This window comes from Macrobrachium nipponense, chromosome 9, assembly GCF_015104395.2.
Source record: "Macrobrachium nipponense isolate FS-2020 chromosome 9, ASM1510439v2, whole genome shotgun sequence".
In the NCBI taxonomy this organism is placed as follows: domain Eukaryota; kingdom Metazoa; phylum Arthropoda; class Malacostraca; order Decapoda; family Palaemonidae; genus Macrobrachium; species Macrobrachium nipponense.
In genome coordinates this window covers 55,678,827-55,700,665 of record NC_061110.1, presented here as the reverse complement: position 1 = coordinate 55,700,665, position 21,839 = coordinate 55,678,827, and the positions used below count along the sequence as shown (strand labels likewise).

The 21,839-nt window shown below is 35.6% G+C and overlaps 1 protein-coding gene across 4 annotated transcripts in view; it reads left to right on the top strand.

The window, feature by feature from the left end:
* The first annotated feature begins 12,289 nt into the window (after positions 1–12,289).
* Positions 12,290–21,839, top strand: part of LOC135218291 (integrin alpha-PS2-like) — a 620,750-nt gene continuing 611,200 nt past the window's right edge. For all 4 annotated transcript variants that reach the window (XM_064254504.1, XM_064254506.1, XM_064254503.1 and 1 more), the window contains exon 1: positions 12,290–12,716. In XM_064254504.1, coding sequence (XP_064110574.1) covers positions 12,547–12,716 — 170 coding nt within the window. In that variant the 5' untranslated portion in view covers positions 12,290–12,546. The remainder of the gene's footprint in view (positions 12,717–21,839) is intronic.

Sequence of the window (21,839 nt, the reverse complement as noted above, 5' to 3'; positions counted from 1 at the left end):
TTTAGGGGGGCCTTATTCCAAAATGCAAGGGGAAAAAAAAGAGAGGAAATATGGGAAAATGGAGCGCTTATGACTTACCTTAGATAATTGTTAAAGGGAATGCAAGGTCGCCATTGAAAACTCAGCGGATTAATCTAATTTACATTTATTTACAAGCAACATTGAATGGCCTGAGATAAAGGCAAGGCAGGTATGCCCCATGGGGGGAGGCCGTGTACTGTCTGGAACACTCTTATCTTTCACAATGTGGAAAAACTGGCCAAAATCAACATCTACTGCAATGCTGGTTTCCAAATTTATGAATTCAGGTAATACAAGTGGTTGCGAGGAGATGGAGCACAGACTCAGCAATCTGGAAATGACTTCAAATTACATACAACATAAACTAAAGACTTCTTGCATAATATCTCAGCTAATGACTATGGAGGGTGTTTATCTTTAATCACACACAAGGGGAGGAACTCTAGTGCTTAAATGAAATGTTCAATGAAGACTTAATCTTGGACAGGTCACAGGGGTAGCACGTGCTACGATGGTGGACAAAGGATGTCCAGTAGAGGAGTTATAAAAGGGAAATTTGAAAATGGAAATAGCAAGATTCGTCTTGGAGGAATAGGGCTGGTTGGATTTTGCACTTTCAAGACGTACCTTTAGTCCTTAGTGGCTTGCACATGTATTGTGATGTCTGAGGAGGGCTCCAACCAGTGACGACGAAACAAAGGGGCTGACTTCAAGTCAGAGGCGAGCACGTCTGCCCGATAACAGAAGCTGGCGTAGACTGAGGTCAAATCAGGGTATTTTCGAACGGTCTGGGATCACACATGGCCTACGGCATTGTCTGGAAAGATGCAAAAACACAGCCAGCAGATTTGTGTGAAAAGTGGTCTAAAGCTAGGAGTACCTAAAGCCCACGAAGAAGCCTATATAACCCCTATGACCTGCCTTTCTTAACCTACACTAGGTCTATACCCTATCGGCTCCTTCATGGCGATTAAGGCGTGATCTCCTCCGTTGCCGGCGCTGCCACATCAAATATTCCAGCTCAACGTTTTATGGTATATGAAGGCAGCATAAGTTATACAACACAAATATAATTGGTTGTTGATTAATTTTGGCAATTATTTAAAGCCCTCGTAATTTTCTAGCATTTTATAACAATAAAACAACAAGTTTATTCTTAAACGTGGCAAAAAATTTTTCCCGCGCTGCCAGTTCTTCTCTCAGGTGTTAAGCTGACCTCAGGGCATAAAGATGTCAAACAGCCCGCACTTCCAGAATGGAAGCTCGTCAAAACACTCACTGTCACTGACTCATTAAGGAGTCTGTCGCCTTACAAACAACATGGAAGGAAGTCCTCGTTCTCGCATTAATCTTCATCCACAGGCTCGAGAAATCGTTCATAGGATTGTTAAGTACTTTTCTAAAGAAAAGGCAAACCATGGACCCTTCGTGGATGTCAGAAAAACACTGCAACGCACCTCAGAAGCAACAATGATCCCTGAGAGAACAATCAGCAGGATTTGCAAAGATACAGAAGAGAGATGCGGCACAGCAGTTTTCCTGGAACGGGAGAAGCATCAACCGAGAACCGTGACAGATTTCGATGATTTTGACAAGAGCGTTTTGCATAGGACTGTATTAGACTTTTATGTAAGGAAGGAAGTACCAATGCTTGATTTAATCAAAGAGGTGTTAAAAGAAAATATTGGCTTTAAAGGTTCCAGGGACTCTGTGCACAAAGTTCTTTGTGAAATTGACTTCCGATATAATAATGTGAATGGGAGAAAATTTCTGCTTGAGAGAAATGATGTAACATCGGCCAGAACTAAGTTTTTAAGAGAAATGAGGCCATTAAAGAGAAGTGGTTATGATTCCTTCGTATCCTGGATGAGACTTGGATCAACCAAAACCACACAGTAGGGAAATGTTGGATTGACACCAATTTGGAGAAAGCCACCGGGATTAAGCCCCCTACTGGGAAAGGTAGTCGATTAATCGTCCTTCATGCTGGAACCAAAAACGGGTTTGTTCCGAATTGCGAACTTGTTTTCCAAGCTAAAAACGATGGCGATTACCACAAACAAATGAATCATACAGTATTCAAGGAGTGGTTCATTTCGCAGTTAATTCCAAATATACCGGCATCCTCGATCATAGTAATGGACAATGCCTCCTATCACTCTTTTCAAATTGACAAGCCACCTACTGCATCCGATAGAAAGGCAGTTATCAAAGACTGGCTTATCGCGAAAGGAGAAACCCCCGAAGACGAACTCTTGAAGAATGATCTGCTTGCAATGGTAAAGCAACATACATCAAGATGGCCACGCAAGTACGAAATTGACAATATTGCGAGTGAACATGGTCACTAAGTGGTAAGACTTCCTCCATACCATTGTCAATATAACCCAATAGAATTAATATGGAGCCAGGTCAAACAGTATGTCGCAAAGAAGAATAATTTTAAAATGTCTGACCTCAAACCACTTGTAAGTGACGCATTAAATCAAGTAAAGCAGAAAACTGGAAAAATTTAGCCATTGATAATTTTGTTGATTCATTTATTATAAATCTAGAATCATCTGATGAAGAGGAAATAAGGCTAAAATGCATGATATCTAATGTGTATTTCAATTAAATCATCAATTCTTTTCCTTCATTTGTAATGTAAATATTCATTAATTCTTTTCATTCATTCTAAATGTAAATGTTTATTCAGCTCCCAAAATTAATTTACTTATATAAATGAATTATGTTAAAGTTTTATATAAATAACATGAGCAGTAATAAATCTATATATAGTCCTGGCATTCTTATGTATTATTATCAATATGACCTGCATGACCCAAATAATCATATATTTGTTTTGATAAACCCTTATGAAGACTATAAAACATAAATAGATATTTTCCATCGAGTATGGCATTCACGCAAAGGTATCTTGGTCATTAACGATAAAAACTGATACAAAAACAAAGAAAAAAACAATGAAAAATTCCGAGTAAATGGCAAAGCTGGAACTAAGTCTGTAAAGAAAAGAAGATATAAGAATTGAAAAATGTTATGAATACTTACTGGAAAGAAACGGAGGACCATATTATGAATGGATAATAAATTAAACAGCTTCCGATAATCTTATTTGCGTAACCTATGTACATTTATGCTGCGTTCTCTCATCTGTCTACTCTACATACACAATCCTTTTCAAATGTCAATAGCTCTCTCTCTCTCTCTCTCTCTCTCTCTCTCTCTCTCTCTCTCATATATATATATATATATATATATATATATATATATATATATATATATATATATATATATATATGCAGTAAATTGACACAAAAACTAGTAAATTAAAGTACGGAACTCCAGTAGCTTGTGATAATCACAAGAAAGGTCCAAAAAGAGATTTAATTAGGCCTATATGAAAAAGGGAAACCTGGAAGAATGGAAATATTTTCGAAGGAGGGTCGAGGCCAATAGGGCACACCCAGAAGTATACTGCTCCCAGGAGACATTAACAAACGCCAAGGAGGTTAACCACTCCTTGACGGACGCACGGATTAAAAGGGTAAATGGGAAGGGTAGGCCTTTAAAAACTCGAGAGAAGTACATTTGGCAACGGGGGGGACAACGCTAAATTCGCCTTGAAGGAGCCGATATGGTATAGCAAATAAGTAAAAATGAATGACACTGGGAAGACGAGGCGATCAAAAACTGTAAATATATATATATATATATATATATATATATATATATATATATATATATATATATATATATATATATATATATATATATATATATATATATATTATATATATATATATATATATATATATATATATATATATATATATATATATATATATATGTAGAACAATCGTTTGCCGATTGTTCCCTTGGTGGATTGTTGCCTCCTTTTTTTTTTTTTTTTTTTTTTTTTTTCAATTGCTGGCGAGTTGACGTCTGTTGGATGGCGTCAAACTTGGTCAGTCAGGTTCTGGAGGGCAGAACAACCAGTCAGGTTCAGAGCGGCAGAGAGGCAGAGTCTTGGCAGCAGAGCAGCGGAGAGAATCTGAGGACGAGTTGGTGGTTGCATCAACCCTGTCGTGAACGTCCAGTGATCGAGGAGGACCTCCATACCGTATCTGAGGACGAGATGGTTGTTGTATCAACTCTGTCTTGATCGTCCAGCATTCGAGGAGGATGTCCATATTGTCTCCAAGGACGAGGTGGTTGTCGTATCGGCTCTATCTTGATCGTCCGGCATTGGACTGTTGTCCTCATTGTTTGAGGAAGTGTTCCACGTTTTGCTCTGAGTATCATTATGCCGCTTCAGTGTTAATTTTAATTATTTATTATGCTGCCTGATTTTGTATGTGTATTTATGTACTGCACTGCTTTTTCATTTATACCGTGGTCCTTTTGTATATATGATGTTGCTTTTGTTATATTAGTTATGCTGCTTATGAAATTGTTTGTTGAATTGTACAAGACTTACTTAATTGGATTATTACTGTTGCTCCCTTTCCCCCTTTATTATTTAATTCATTGTGTATGTTTATTTTGTTTATCACTGGACCTGACTCACTTGTACATTTTGTATATAATAAACTATTTTAAGGTAACTTTTTTTGGTTTTGTTTTATGCTCCTCCCTCCTTTGTTTGTCACCTGCCGTCAGTCACTACGGCCCATTGCTTATTTTTAAGAACCTGTCGATCTCGAGAGTAGAGATCGTAATAATATATATATTTATATATATATATATATATATATATATATATATATATATATATTTATATATTTATATACAATAGTTTTATTATCAGCTCAAGGCCATATAGTTAGTAATTTTATTGACAAAATTATACAATTATTGGTACAGATTTGTCCACAAAGTGACATAGTACAAAATAAACAAAGTGGACAGTAATTTCTTCTATTCTTGCAGGTACATGGCCTACAAAGAAAAAATACAACATCAAAATACAACTACGTGCAAATCACATAAGCCTATAAGACAAAAAAAAAACGAAAAAAAGGAACTTACTACAGAGAAAAAAAAACGTAGTCACTTCACTATCCAGCATCAAGTCCCAACACGTAAAGCTTAAAAAAAAAAAAAAAAGGAAAAGTTCATTTGAAGAAAAACATAAAACAGAAGACAAAGCCGCACATTACTCATAAATACGAAGAACTTCATAAACATATGCACCCAAATCAACAATATTACCATTTTCATTTAATAAAGTACTCGGAGACTCGTTATTCAAGTTTGGATATTCATGCCTACATGGCATTGACAGAAGACAATTGATCAGAACGTGTGACTCGTCCTGAATAGAGCTATTACCATAAGTACACAATCTAAATTCTGGAGGAGTTCGGCTCCACCTACCTGTTTCTATACGAAGGTTATGGGAGATGAGTCGTAAACGACTGAAAGCTACGCGAATATAATCAGAGATATATAATTTATCAGTATATAATTTATGTATTACTAAGTTGGGATTCAGTTTGTTTCTATAATTTCTACATGCCATTCTGTTTCCAGATTTAAAAAGTACAACAAATTTACTGTATCCCCATCATGACAAGTCATTCAAGCTCAAAAACATCAGCCACAAGGCGGGCAGGCGAATAAACAATCTGGGGCATAAGCCACAGTAGTTTTTATTCATGTTCATGTCCTTTAGAGCCTCATCTAGTTCTTGTGGAGTAAAAAGGATCGTCAAGGACAGGGATATAAGGGGCGTCATCAAGATCATTTACACCTTCATTTTGATTATTCATATTACCTGGATTTAAAAGCGATTCAAAATGGGTCTTGAATTTCCCGTCGTCCGGTTGCAATGTATTTGCCTCTAATATCTGTCCCTTCCATGGAATATACAAAGAATAGACAATGACATACACAGTGTAGATACATAAGATAACATGATACAAAAAATTATTAATCGGCAATATCCACACTTGCTGAGGAAGTATAAAAGATGGTAATCAAAATAATGGTAATAACCGTAATAAAATTGAGAATGATTAAAAAACTGAATGTAACAAAACTATATTGATTACAATCACAGTAATAATGAAAAAAGGAAAGTACCAGTAATAACAACAATCGTAGCAATACAATAACAATGACAGGTTCTGCAGATAACATTTTGCAATCACAGATATTAAGTCATTTAGAGCAGGGGTTCCCAACGTTTTTGCACTCGCGACCCCTTACCCAAAAGCTTGAAACCCAAGCGACCCCCTACTATCAGCAGCTTGATTTACATTTTTAATTTTCTGTGAAGGAGAGGGAAAGAAACATCTAACAAAAAATATTCAAGAATCCTGTAATTATATATTAGCAAACTAAATCACAACATTGGTCCTATGTTAATTCACAAAAAGAACAAAATTATTCCTACAAGAGTATCAGCATAGGTTTCTACAGCTATTCAGCCCAGCTAGTGGGATGCCTGATGCATTTGAGCAGCAAGCTTTGCAATTTTAAAATACGTAAATAGATTATCAATTTCCTTTGGACCACTGATAGTTTAGATCCAGAAGTACCTACATCGGATAAATCTTAAGATAAATCCTCGTCGTGTTTTACACACACACGCACACACACACACACAAATACACGGCACGCAGTACAGCATTACAAGTAACTGAACATTCACGCTCAAGCACGGCTAAACAGACACTCAAGAATACGTACATGCGCAAACACTCACATACTCACTAGTACAAACATACATATACTTGCAGACACGCATACACATTCACACTTATGCTTAAGCAATCTCGGGAGCAGCGACATGCACTGGGTCTTGGTTTTGTTGTATAGGATATTAAATTCCTCTGCATATTGGCGGCAAGTGCCGACGAGTCGTTGGAGACCTTGCACTGATGGGGAAATCAGAACCATATCGTCGGCGTAACAGAGGTTGTTTGTAGTTGTTTCATTAACAGTGCATCCGACTGGGAGTGAGTTAAGTTTGACATTCAAGGCATCTGTGTACGTATTAAACCGGTATGGAGAGAGAATGCCCCCTTGCCGAAGACTATTTAGGGAGCCGAAGGTGTACGATAATACGTTATCCCATTTGACACAGAATTGCTGTGCGGAGAACCAGTAATATAAAATGCCAATTAAATATAGAGGTGTGAATCTTTTATGCAGTTTCAGGATGAGCTTCAGGTATTTTTCTCTGCCAAATGTTTTTCTCACATACACAAAACAGGAGAGGCTGATGATAGGTAATAGTCCAGCAATTCTTTCAGTATGTAGATGTAGGTGTCGGTTGCATGGTTTGCTTTAAATCCGAATTGGTTGTCAGTGGTGTGTAGAAAGAGAAGTCACACTACAACCAACTCTAGTATCTTCGACGCGATCGTTGTGATTGCAATCGACCGGTAATTGCATCCTTTAGCTTGTTTTTGATTAATGGTATCAAGTGAACTAAGAGTAGAGAGTTTGGAAGAAATTGGTGAATTATACACGCATTGATCAGGGCAGGTAGCAAAATGTAAATGATCGGATGGCAGAATCTGAAAGCTTCTGCGGGAAGACCATCGCAGGCGGGCGATTTATTTACATGGGTTGTTTTATAGCATCCCTGATGTTTGCAGGCGTAATACGATCTGCGAAATGAAACTGAATGTTATCAGAAGGAAGGTTATCTACATCCCTTTGGGTGTATTGATCATTTATGCGATTCAGGATATTGCTGAAGTGATCGCCCCACATACTTGCGATAGCACATCAATCATCGACTGCTTTTCCTACTCTCTGTGATAGCTTTTCAATTTTGGGATTGAATATCTTTCCAAAGACGAGGATAATCACCGGATTCTAAATTTCTAGACTTTGCATCGGCTCTTAGTTGTTTTTCATTTAATCTGCAGTGTTTAAGAGCAAGTTTGAACTGCGCTCTCGCCTGTCTCATTAGCAAAGCAAAGTTTCCTTCCCACGGGCTACCATTTTACTTCCACAGCAAAAACATTTCCCGTGAACATGAATATAGATCCTTAACCAAGTCATTCCAGCCAGGTATATTATGAGAATTACCTTGAAATCTAAACGTAGCCCTGCCTGAAGCAAGCATAGCGGAAATTATGTTCGAAAGAATTCATTCATTTCTCTCATGTGATGGCCCTTTTTACATTTTGTGTTAGTACAAAGTAAGGCGTCTGCCGGTTGAACTATTGACCACAACCTGGTTTCCATGGTCGCCCTAAAGTATCTGTTTTTCCGTTGGTTTTTTAGTCTCAGTTTATAGCTGGTGGGTGATCAGTGAATAAGAATATAAAGGATAAAGTGACACACAAATAAATAGCTAAACTATGAATACAAATTCAATAGGAAAAAAATACTTAACAACTGAACACAACTGCCAATGAATAGCTTAAACTTGAGTTAACACATTCACAGTTTTCACACATGGGTAGCAACTGGAATGAAAGTACTCAAGTCTCCCTTAGAATGACAACTCACTTTACTAAAGTCTCCCGTACTAAAGAACTTGACTCGAATGCCATAGAGAATGGGATTCCACCATGAGTAACCAAATCTTTTCAGTTTTCACTTTCCCGAGGCGGTTTCTCCTCTACATATTTCACTCAAGTGATGCTTATGTGCATAACTGCATTGAAATTATGTTAACGAACGTCTGGTGCTACGAGGTACTGTGATAGCACTAAACGCCGTATAGTAAATGTAATGTAGACGGCAACACGAAGATATCGTTTATATTATAGTTTGTCGATCATACACTATAGAAATGGGTGTATATACTATAATAGCTTGATTCCCGAGGTGCAAGTACTAAATATGGGTTACACGGCGTCCCAAGCAGCTTCCGCCATGTTTAGTACTAGCACCTCGAAGTAGGTGACGTGTTGATAACAAGCCGAAATAGAACCGAACGTCTTATATGAAAGGCCCTGGACAATAAAGAGTTATTTAATATGTAGATCAATTTTCGTTCCTTTAACGCAACAATGAATTGCAACTTTTATAACGGCATAAATAATCCATTGAATAAAACTGTGATTCCTGTTGATACTTATCATGTGTGCCGGGAAATCTATCGGTACATTAGTCAGACATGCAACCTTTCACTTCAGATACGCCCCTTGAACCAAGCAATACATACAATAACGCAGAATAACTCACAAAAGTATTTGGCTCTCAAGCGACATCCTACACTTCCCTTTGGGGTGCTCCATCTCAAAGATCCCGTAATGAGTTTAATGTATCTTTCAAAACTGTTTCCGAATAATGCTAACTACAGGGCAGTAGGTACACTTGGATTTACACTAATAAGAACACTGATAATCATCGCACTCGGCGTTTAGCTGGACAACAATCTCATTGTGATGAACACACTTAAACAGAGATACAGAATTCTCAACATTCAGGGGACCAGAAATTTCTTCACTTGGTTCAAAGGAATATAAAGATTCTGCAACTTCTAGGAATATAATTTTAGACACAAATGTTTCCTTTCACGCGCTTACACAAACTTGAATTATATCTCTAATAAAATCAAAGAGCAGTGAGTATTATTGTATTCGATTACAACATACAAACAATCATTTTGTGAACACGTTTTTAACAACTGGATTTTACACCGATAGGAATGTCAACAATATTTCGACAAACACATTTACTAGGTCCTTTTCAGTGAAAACTGCAGGTTACTTTATGCTGCTTCCTCTTTCCGAACCAATGACGACATCTCTTGTAATTATATATATATATATATATATATATATATATATATATATATATATATATATATATATATATATATATATGATAATTACATGTAACCTTAAAAATCGATTCTACATCAAAATTAAGGAGAGTAACTTGAGAAAATACCAGTGTTCGTCAATTTAGAACAAAAAACTGTTGCATAGGCACAGAAATTCATCTATATTAATAACTGTTCTCTCGATATAATTTAGAGTCAGCATCTTATATAATTCAAAGGAAACGTAATCTCTACAAATAACCCCATTAGTAAACTAGATAAGATTTTTTGTTAGGCTTATATTATCGTATCATTATAGGCTGTTTGAACATCGCCCAAAACTCCGAAGTTCAAGAAAACTATTCGTAATCACATTTCTATTTTGAACATTTTGTTACAACTGTTATATGCTGTAGAGGGAGTCAGGAAGACCACTTTGACTAGTTGAGCGGAGCAATATAAAAACCAAAGGAAAATAGTGTTAAGCAGAGAATTCACAAACTTATAAATGTGTATGACAATAGGGAAAAAATTTAGCACTACTTGGCATTTGTATAATCTTTGACACTGCGCCGGAGGTTTTGGATGATATAAAAAGATAAATTTTATATATATATATATATATATATATATATATATATATATATACTGTGTATGTATAAGTGCAAGGAGGGGAGTAATAAAGGAGAGAGTAGAATAACAAAGGAAAAACAATAATAAAAATTGTAAACTGCAAATTAACAAAGCAACATCAAGCAATTTTTTAACACGTGTACAAAATCACTGCAGTAGTATTTGGAGAACCTGGACTTAGAACTAGATAGGGTCTTAAGGCCCTTGTGGAGTTCACCTTCGCCACCATAAACTACATTATAAAAGAAAAAAGAAAAAAAAGAAAGAAAAGAAAGAAGAAGGAGAAGAAGAAGAAGAAGAAAAAGAAACAATATGCACGCATGCAGCACTCTGATGAATCATGACTAAAGTCACGTGCAAAAATTTCCATAACATTAGCTATTTCTAGCTATACTCAGAGCAACTCTTGTACATACATCTTGTATGCACACACTCCATTCCTCCAGATGTCTAGCTAGCACATATCGTAGGTCTGCTCCGCTCCTCCATCCTAACACTTCTGAATTATAAACGCTTTTTACTAACCTACATCCATTCTTTCCACATGGCCAAACTTTCTCAAAACACACTGATATATATATATATATATATATATATATATATATATATATATATATATATATATATATATATAATGACGTGGATGTTAAAATACTATACTAATTTTTTAATGAATAATGTTCGTGTACCCTTCGCACATGTGATTTTACTATATATACAGACATTACTTTTGTGTATTATTTTAGTGGCTCTATTTTATTACATATTTAATAAATAAATACAACAATCAACATCACTGTAGAAGTAACTGCATGCCGCGTTAAAGGCTTGAAATGCTATTAATTGTGGCGAGAGAAAACTAGCACACTCAAACGCCAGATTCCTGATAATGTTTACAAGGGTTTCTCACTTTGATTGAGTCTCATTTGCTTTCGTAGATTTCAGAGGGAAAAGGCCGATTGGCCTTATGGCAAAACTAGCTTCGAAAGGCTAAGATGTCTGACCGTGGTAGAGACTTGAGGGAGAAAGGAGTGTTCAAAAGGCAGGCAGCAATGAAATGGCCGAGGGGACTGAGGGAGACACGTGGGATGGACCATATTTTTGGCAAGGGGCTACCTGATGATGAGGAGGGGTTTGGGCAATAAGGTTCCCCTACCCATAGTTGGGGCGGCCGAAGGAAGTTGTAAAGTCTGCCGATGGGGCATGGGTGGGGGAGGGTAATACGAATGGGTGCCAAGCGTTCGCATTTACACTTCTGTCAGGAAAAGATGCGTAGGGTTCTCAGCGTTTTCAGCGATAAATATAGGTATATTGCTTCAGACCATATTATATTTTCTAAGTCATGTATTTTAGTTCTTGGTCGACGGCCAAGTTCTTGCTGGTTCCCTGTACCCTGAGGGTAATGGCCATCAACAAGTAACAACAGTTGCTGTTCCGTACTTCAGTTACCTTCATGAGATTCTTCTGTACAAAAGAATATAATTTCTTGGTTTGTTTGTTTGTTTATTTTTTGCGTAAACCCCGTAATTTGTCTTGAAACCTGAAAGTGAAAGAAGCTGTTGAATTACCAAGATTGTTCTAATTAGATATTATCTCATTAGAAGCAATTGAGCTTCATATTTAGATTGTGTGGTTTTTCTACAACATTATGTACAGCGAATCCAGATGGGAAAAAAACTAGAAAATACACCAATTAAATCATAAAACATCCAAGAAACAAACGTGAATATAAAGTTTCGAAGTTGTCTAACCGCATTGCTTTCCCAAATGAAAAATAACATATCATTAGCTTGGGGAAAAAAAAGAAAGAAAAAAAGAAAAAAGGCGTATCCCTAACCGGCATCTGCCAGTGGAGTGTAAGTGCAAGGACGAAAATGGCTCTCAGAGAAACTTGAGGGTTCAGTGTTGGTTGAACCACTGTGGGAGTAGGTTGTTGCGCGCGCGCACATGTGATTCCAACACACAGGCGCTGCCGCGTGTGAGAGAGAACGCGGTTTTGTGTTGCTTGGTCGGTGTAAGTTTTGGATGTGGTAACCAATGCCCAATATTTGGATTTAAGATTTGGGGCCAACTGTGTCAATCGCGATTCTTGGAGACATTTGCTTGTAGCAAAATTGCATTCAGTTTGTATATTTAAATCTGGAGACACCATGACGACAGTGCGTGGAATATGCTCGTTGCTCATGCTAGTTTGGTTGCTGGTGGGTTACTGCAATGCTTTCAATATTGATATAGGTAGTCATGTCACACACTTCGGAGACCAAAGTAATTCCATGTTTGGGTTCGACGTCGCTCAGTACAAGTATGGAGGAAAGAGTCTGTAAGTACATCATATTCATCTTGTTCGATGCTTTTCATGTAACCTAGGCCTAATAATTCCGTAGTGACCTGCCATGACTGGTTCACGTGAGAAGTTCAGATACATGTAGTTTTTTTTTTCTTTTTGTTTATTTACAGTAATTGAACACGTCGACCAATTATGACATCGCTGGTGGCTCGTACGATTTTTTTTCTTGAGCTGCTGTTGCCTACTTGTCTTTGACTTATAGGTTATCGCGTCTCAAAATATTTGAAATTTCTTACCCATACACGGCATTCAAGTTCATGTTCAATGCCCGGCATTTTATTCTAATTCATGTTTCTTGCTTTAGATTTTTATTTTGTTTTTATTTTCTTTATTATGTTTTTATTGCATGCCAGGGCTCCAAGACCAGCTGTTACTGTAATCGGTGATTAATAAATGTTGCCGAGTAGAACACGTTTTTCAGTTATATATAGTAGTTGCTAACGTACAACACCATTAGGTATGCCAACATGCTTCGTGAAGTTGCTTTTCCGTTGCTTGAGTTCTCGTCTGCTGTTTAGTTATATACTATATATATATATATATATATATATATATATATATATATATATATATATATATGCGTGTGTGTGTGGTGTGTGTGTGTGTGTGTGTGTGAGTGAGTGTATGTATATATACATATATATATATATATATATATATATATATAATATATATATTATAAATCTTATTTTCTTAGGGTATGTGTCATTAAGTTAACATATTGACAGATAAAATATTTTCTGCGTAGGACGAATATTGAACCATTTCAAGTGTATGTTTTGTAGTTACTCATATTATTGTCTTCGTAACCTTTCACTATTAATTATTGCGATATTCAAGCAATAGGTTTTGTGACGACAGCATTAGAATTTCCATTTTATTCGGGGTAGTATTGAGGGAAGGCTTCCTCTCTCCCATCGGTGGTTTGTAGTCACGTAATCTTGTAGGCAAGACCTACGTCTTTTCATATTTTTACACTTAGGTATATTCGATTTTTCTGTTGCTGATGTTTTAGGTTATTCAGAGCATATGTGAGCGAGAAAGTCGTGTGTATTTGTTGTGTATACATCTCGTGTGTATAATATATATAAGTATATATTGTATAATATATATATATATATATATATATATATATATATATATATATATATATATATATATATATCTATATATAAGTATATATATATATATATATATAATATACATATATAAATATATGGTGGCAATTATATATATATATATATCTCTTATATATCTATATATATATATATATATACTATATATATATATACTATATATATTATATAATAAATATATATATATATATATATATATATTCGGCCCCATATAGCTTTTCATTTCAGGTGTTAAACACCCTCTATACAGACATTTCTTGCCCCGTGATTTCGGTGGCCTAACTTACCAGCCCTCTTTAATAGCTCCTGGTCGACATTGTCACCTCCTTCCTTCTCTAGGAGCAAGGCTGGTAGGTAGTATTATCCTAGACTAATAAATCAACTCGTCCATCTCCCCTAAGTAGATGTAAATTGCATACTTCGCCTTCCCATTGAAGTGTAAAATGTGACGCCATATTCAATATTTTCCTTATTATTTCATGGCAGTTCTCTTATTTTCTTTGCGGTCCTCTTGCAGAGTAATTAACGAGACAATATTATGGTTTACTGACTGCCTAAGGAGGTTAGTCCCCAAGGCTCATTGAAGGTCATCCTATATATTTAGGCGATGCTTATTGCAGTAGGCCTACGACTGACATTTTCGCGTTATTGCTGAACACTAATTGCAACCGCCTCTTCAGCTTACAACATTGCAGATGGTCAATAAAAATTGCCGGCTGCAAATCGGCTCATTTCCTCAAGAGTTGAGTAAGAATATCTGAGAACAGTTTTAGGCTATTTCTATAAATTCTTCCTTAAGTTGTTTTACGACGTCAGAATAATAGGTTTTCCGAAAGATATCTATAATTATTTTTTATTATTTCGGAGTGCACAAACCGGCTACGGAATACTGTTCAGGTAAGTTATGTATTGCGCCGTTTAAATTTTTTTTTTCCACTGGGGGATCAATTGGAAATTTGGTGTTAGAGGAGAAATGAATTTTGGAACCAATGCTCACGAACTCGAACACGGATGTAGGAACTGACTCGTGGAATCTAAAGCTTACGTAGCGTATGTCGGGAACAAGGATCGTTAAAGTAGGCCTATATTACCAAACGTTGATACCTGTTTGGTGTCAGGTGTTAGGGATGCCTTTTACTATGCAGTTTGTTTTTATTTTTATCTGTTGTATAAAGATAATATAGCTTGTGGTGTAAGCTGAGATGCTAAGGAATTTAGGCTTATTTCCACCAGCTAGATGTTTATGTGGGAACATCCTAGACCAGACTCAGACTGGTGTGTATGGTCTTTTACAAGAGGCAGTTTTGAATTCAATATCGAATGAATCAGTGTATTGACTATGGCTCAGACCGTTTAAAAATAGATGATATAACCATCCATTGTTTTTCCCATCATCTGTAAGCTATGTAACTGGATGACTTGAAGCATTCAGTATGAAGTATACCTGCACACACATAATATATATATATATATATATATATATATATATATATATATATATATATATATATATATATACATACATACATACATGCATACATACATACATACTACTGTACTCTAGTTCTTCGCGCTTTATAGATACGCATGTCACTATGAAGCATAGGATCCAAATGGAAGAATATAAAATCATTCTACTTTCCGTAGCAGGATTCGAAACCACTCCCAGAGTAGGTATATACATGTCAGAGCAAGGCCACGTTGCAGGTCGGCAACGTGACCACATTCTCATAGTACTCTGGATGCGGGTTTGAATCCTGCTACTACCATCAAAATGATCTCATATTCTTGCAGATCTAAGGCTTTGTAGTGATAATTGTATCCAAAAAGTGTGCATTTAAGTAAAATATCCATAGCAAAACTAGAATGAGGAGCCTGAATATAATGGATTCTTTTTGGAATATATTCTGTAGTGTTTACCTCTTGCTTATATTTGAGAGATTATCTATCCGCATTGTTTTTAAGAAATTTTTAATGTTAAGTAGAATGAATAGTAGGTGGGGTTCGTCAGTATGTAAGCCAAGCCCTGAATGTAGGGCTTTTGGAGGGAAATGGGCCAAGTCTCTTACAGATGATGGGACTAATCATCTTTTTGTAAATCAGAGAGAACACAAGGGTCAAGGGAAGGATAGTGTTTATACGATTGAGAGATGGCAGGAGGTTAATCTGGGGGATGTCACTGATAGCACGACGCAGAGGTACTAGGCCATGCTTGATCACTGATGTCTATACTTACGATGTCCAAGGATATCAATTAGCTTCCAGCAATTTTCTTTTTCCTCCTGTACCCCGTAATCGCTGTGCCCTGATAGGGAAAAGGTGTTTTTTCTCTCTAAAGTAATCTTATGCCTTGGATGTCAATTTTTTTTTACCTTTGTGTATTTTCTGTCTTTATATTTTCTTTGTTCATCTAGCCTGAAAGCGTTAAATATCTGAAAGCATAACGAGGGTGAATACAACAGGACAGAATTATGTTACTGCACCAGGTATATATAGCAAGCACATGTTTGATACTGTAGCTCATAAATACCGGCCTCTGTATCCGGACATCTGCAGTCATCATCGAATTTATAAGACGTAGCAGCTGCCGTGGTAGGATATGTGATGAGAGTCATTATATCTCGCCTTCGGCGCCGTAGTGGTCTAATCTTTCATTGCGTTTGGCTTTTTGTACTGTCTTCGTTGTCGGCCATAAGTGGTGTATTTTTTTTATTGTATTTTATACAGTTTCATAAAGTGTTTAAGTAGGCCCAGTCTCTGAAAGATAGCCTGAGAGGATGTTCTGCAAGTTTCTTTAATTAGGTATTGTGATTGATCTTGTAACATACACAGCTGTTAAAGGGTCAAAACATATTTCTTGCGCAGGTGTTAATCCGAAGCTACCGATGGTCCACCTGGCTAATAATAAGTTTTGAACGGGAAGTCTCTCTTGCAGTACCTTTGATTTATATTCCTAGTGTTTGAACGATCCTCCTTTGAGTAACCTCTGTGGCTTTGATGCACTTGGAGGAGAATAGATCAGTAAATGATGTAGTGATGCGATGTCACGTTTGTCGAATTTACAGTGTTGAATCGGAATGAACAGGAAGTAACACTGTGACCAGGTAGCTATGTAACGAGGCAAAATGTCAGGATAAAGGGTATATGTGACTATTCCACCCCTGTAGAAATTTGCTGTTAACATTTGTACCATCGTGTTAAGGACTTCAGTTGTGGTTCCTTATTTGGAATTGCTTAAATTTCAATCATTTGATTTTCTTGATAATGCCTTTGGGCTGGGAAGTCAGGGAACGTCGTCTGACTTCTATCGCCGAAAGTTCATCATGGCTTCAGAGACTTGCCACAACCGTTACTGCTTTTTATAGTATGTAGGCATTTTCTCTCGGTGGTTCACTTACTGCAACAGCTGTATGCTTTAGGCATCATTCGGTTATCATTCAAGTTCGATTTATTGTATACAGCCCTCGAACTTCTCTCTCTCTCTCTTTTCACTTGAATGTTTACTCTTTTTGAAAAGTGCAAAATTTCTTCGACGTTTCTTAGATTGGTTTTAACCAGTTACTATAATTATATGTTTAAGTTTTGGTGTCATGATCATCTTAGTAGTCTTATTTTTTTACAATGAGTCATTAGAGGTAATGTTTCAATTATATATAAATATAATATAATATATATATATATATATATATATATATATATATATATATATATATAGTATACATATATATACATATATATACAATGTGTGTGTGTGTGTGTAAATACACAGTTACCAATTTTTGGGGGCCAACTTCTGAACTGTTGAACAAACAAACTATGATACCTCAGCGCTCGGTTCGCTTGTCAACTTTGCACGTTAGTGAAAGAATTAGTACCTGATCAAGAATTATTGTTTTCACTCATATACATAGATGAATTTCAACTTTAAAAACTTTAAACTTTAAAAAAACTTTTTGAAACATTCTTAGTGTTCTATTTCCGGACAGAAATACAATTGGCAGCTCTTATTACGACATACATACATACACATATATATATATATATATATATATATATATTATATTATATATATATATATGTATATATTATATATCTCTATATATACTATATATATATATATTTATATATATATATATATATATATATATATATATTTATATATATATATATCTATATGTATATATTTTATATGTACACACACACACCACACACCACATATATTATCTATATATTATATATATATATATCTCTATATATATATATATATATATAAGATGAGCCAGAAATGCAGAAGTTCCATATGGTAGATAAGATAACGATGAAAGGGAAGAGTGGACGGCTGGATGTACTTCACAGGACTCCTGGGATACCGTTAAATGGCTCTCTTGGGCTCAGAAAAGTCCGAAGGCCAACCTGCATTAATGAAAACCATGAGAAGGGAGGATGAAGATGAGTGGTATTCGTGAAAGATAAAGCATGGGAAAGACTTGAGTAGATGAGTATATATATATCTAATATATATATATAATATATATCTATATAGTATATCAATATATATATATATATATACATATATATATATATATATATATATATATATATATATATATATAATATATATTATATATCATATATATATATATATATATATATATATATATATATATATATATATATATATATATATATATATATATATATATATATATGAAAACTATAATTATTGATCAGGTAGGGGAGACCGGGGCTAGTTGGCTACAGGGGTAAGTTGGCACACTCAAAATAACTTTAGAGTTTACCAATGGATGACTCTAATACATATACTCTGTAATTGCCACGTGGTTCCTCAGTTACCAGCAAAATTCTGTAGAGATAGAACGTAGGAGCTCGAATTTATGAGACAAATTTTGATTTTGATGGTAGTAAGTAAATTTTTTTTATCTTTCTGTTATTTGTTATAACATCTATAAATTAATGAAAGATTATTTTTCAGTTATACCTTAGTTTTCCTTATGGTTTAAAGATTCTATTCCATTAAAGTTAATCCTTCAAGGCATCTTGGTGTGTAACGGTAAGTGTTTTTGTACCAAATGTAGGGATGGGGCAAGTTGGCTCAAAACAAATAGGGCAAGTTGGCACGTGTACAGACTTGCCTCACGTTATTTGATAACAATAGTAAGCCTATTTATTTATATAATTTACGTTTTGTTTCTGGATTTTTGGAAGGATAATGAGATTAGTGTCCTATCATTTCCTCCACATTGTTCTCACAAGTTGCAGCCCCTGTATTTTAGTGTTTATAGACCTCTGAAGAAATGTGTTAACAGGGCATGTGATTCGTGGATGACTGGTAATCCAGGATCAAGTATGCCTTCTGTGACATTCCTGGTAAAGTTTCCTCGGTTTTACCTCTAGCTGTCACTTATTCTGATGTTTTCAATGGGTGTAGGATTGATTGAATTTCAACTTTGAATACAGACTATTTCAAGATTTTGATTTTACGGGTGGTTATGTAACAGATTGAGAGATATCCGAAAAGACACATGGGCTTCAGATCAGTCATCAGCGTGATAAAGAGTTAAAGAACTACTCCTGTTGCTTCAGAAGAAAGCTCAGCTGAAGACAGCCTGTGTTTGGTAAGCCAGGAGAGGTGTGGGTCCAGTGCAGGGCATGTAACATGAGGGAGCATGAAGACTACTGACGACTATTTATTTGACAGCTGCCACAATTACAACTAGATGATGGTCTGAAGTAATACTAATGCCTTATATTTTGTATTTTGGAAATTCAGAGGGTATTTTTGCTATTTGATTTAAATGCAATGTAGAAATTTATTGTAATTATCAATGTGCCAACTTACCCCATAATGTGTGCCAACTTAACCCATAGGGGCAAGTTGGCACGAAAAAGTGATTTTTTTCTAAAGCTTAGTTACCTTATGTTGAAAGCAAACAACAATTATTTTGCTATATGATAAAGACGAATCTTAATATTTTTCAATGGTGGTAAGAATTTTGCAAAAATATTTGTTTTTATATTCACAATAACCAAAGTTGTAAAAAGTGTGCCAACTAGCCCCGGTCTCCCCTAATTCTTTCACTAACGTGCACAGTTGACAAGCGAGCCAAGCGCTGAGGTATTATCGAATTGAGTAGACGAATATATATATATATATATATATATATATATATTATATATATATATATGTGTGTGTATGTATATATAATTATATATATATATATATATTTATATTTATTATATATATTAAATATATGTATATATAATTGTCTACTCATTCTTCCCTGTGCTTTGTCTTTCACGATCTCCACTCATCTTCATCCTCCCTGATTGCTAATCATCAATGTGTTCTTGTTCCCTTTTTCGTGATTGTTTAAATTTTTGTTTTAGTTCCCAGTTTTATTTTCAATCATTGGTTTCACTGTTTAGGAGTGTGTGTCAATCAACAGTTATGAAACTAATGTTTTTGAAGAAATATCACTCTTGGATGCGATCAAAATAGTGATTATAATGATGATGATGCTTCAAGTTTAGATATCAGCGACCTACCGAAGACTTGTCTGGCAACCAAGCGTAATAGGAGCTTTTAGAAATGACTGCAATTAAGAATGGTCTGATGACCTCATGCGACAGGAAGCGATTTTGATGGGGATCACAGTCAGTAGTAACGGTACCTATTTAAAAATAAACATATTGCTAAAGGTTCCTTCCGTGTATATCTACAGCAAATTTTTAGCCTGGGGATATGCTAATTAGGTGTGTTGTAGTTAACGGCAGGTAATATGTCTTGGTTACTTTTCCTTGTGAATAATGTATATGCCAACAGAAAACATTAGTGAAATGAATATTGCTTTGTTCCAGTTTTCGAGTTGACACGAGATCAAGGCCTTGAGCAAATCGCGCTAAAACAAGAACATTGGAGGGAGTGATCCATTGGGTGTGGTTTTCATGTAGGCTAATAATTTTAAGTAAAGCATCATCAACTTAATGTAATACTACGGGGGAGATTTGAGCAATTAACCTCACCCATCACCTATATGCTATCATGTTTCATCAGGTTGAGCAATGAACCTCACCCATCACCCATATGTTATCATGTTTCATCAGGTGATCATTATCATCGTGACAATGATGATCGGTATGATTAATAATCCACAAACTTAGAAGTCAGCCCACCGGAGAGTGCACGCCTTTTGTTATTTTTATTTTATTCATTCTTTTATTTTTGTCCAGGGTATGTCTTATTCTTTTGCTCTTCTATATTGCTTTTGTTTGAATGGTGATTAGATTTTCCCTTGGAATTTGCAGCGGAATCTTGCGAGAGATGTTTTGCCCTTAAATCTAGACGAAAAAGAATATTCATGAAACTTGTGCTTTTTACGGTAACATTAATTTTGATGGGTTTGAATAGATTTAGCAATGCTTTGTTAGTTTAATACACACACAACCACTCATAGAGTCTATTAATATATATATATATATATATATATATATATATATATATATATATATATATATATATTTCTGACACATTGGGATCGAACCCTAGTGTGTGTCTCCAATGAAAGATCAGGGCACCACCGATTGAGAGACTGGGGTTATTTGAGAGACTGGAGTTCGGTCCCTGTGTGAGTCAGAAATTGATTTCTTTGCAACACGTGCTCATTTATTCAATAATAGACTGAGTGTAAGGATATGTGGTTGGAAAACACAGTTGTATTTCTGAAAATATTATATTTTTATATCCTGCGACTGAAGCTTTTAAGAACAATAAACAGCAAATAGATATTGATTGGTCCAGGTTGTAAGGTATAAGGAAGAAAGAAATGAGAAAAATAGCCTCTGGCCAGTCGTGAGAAAACGTTTCCAACGGAGAAGAAATCCTACGAAATGAAGAAGGATGTCAGTCATCTTTTTCCTTGGCATTGGATGGAGGGCGGAG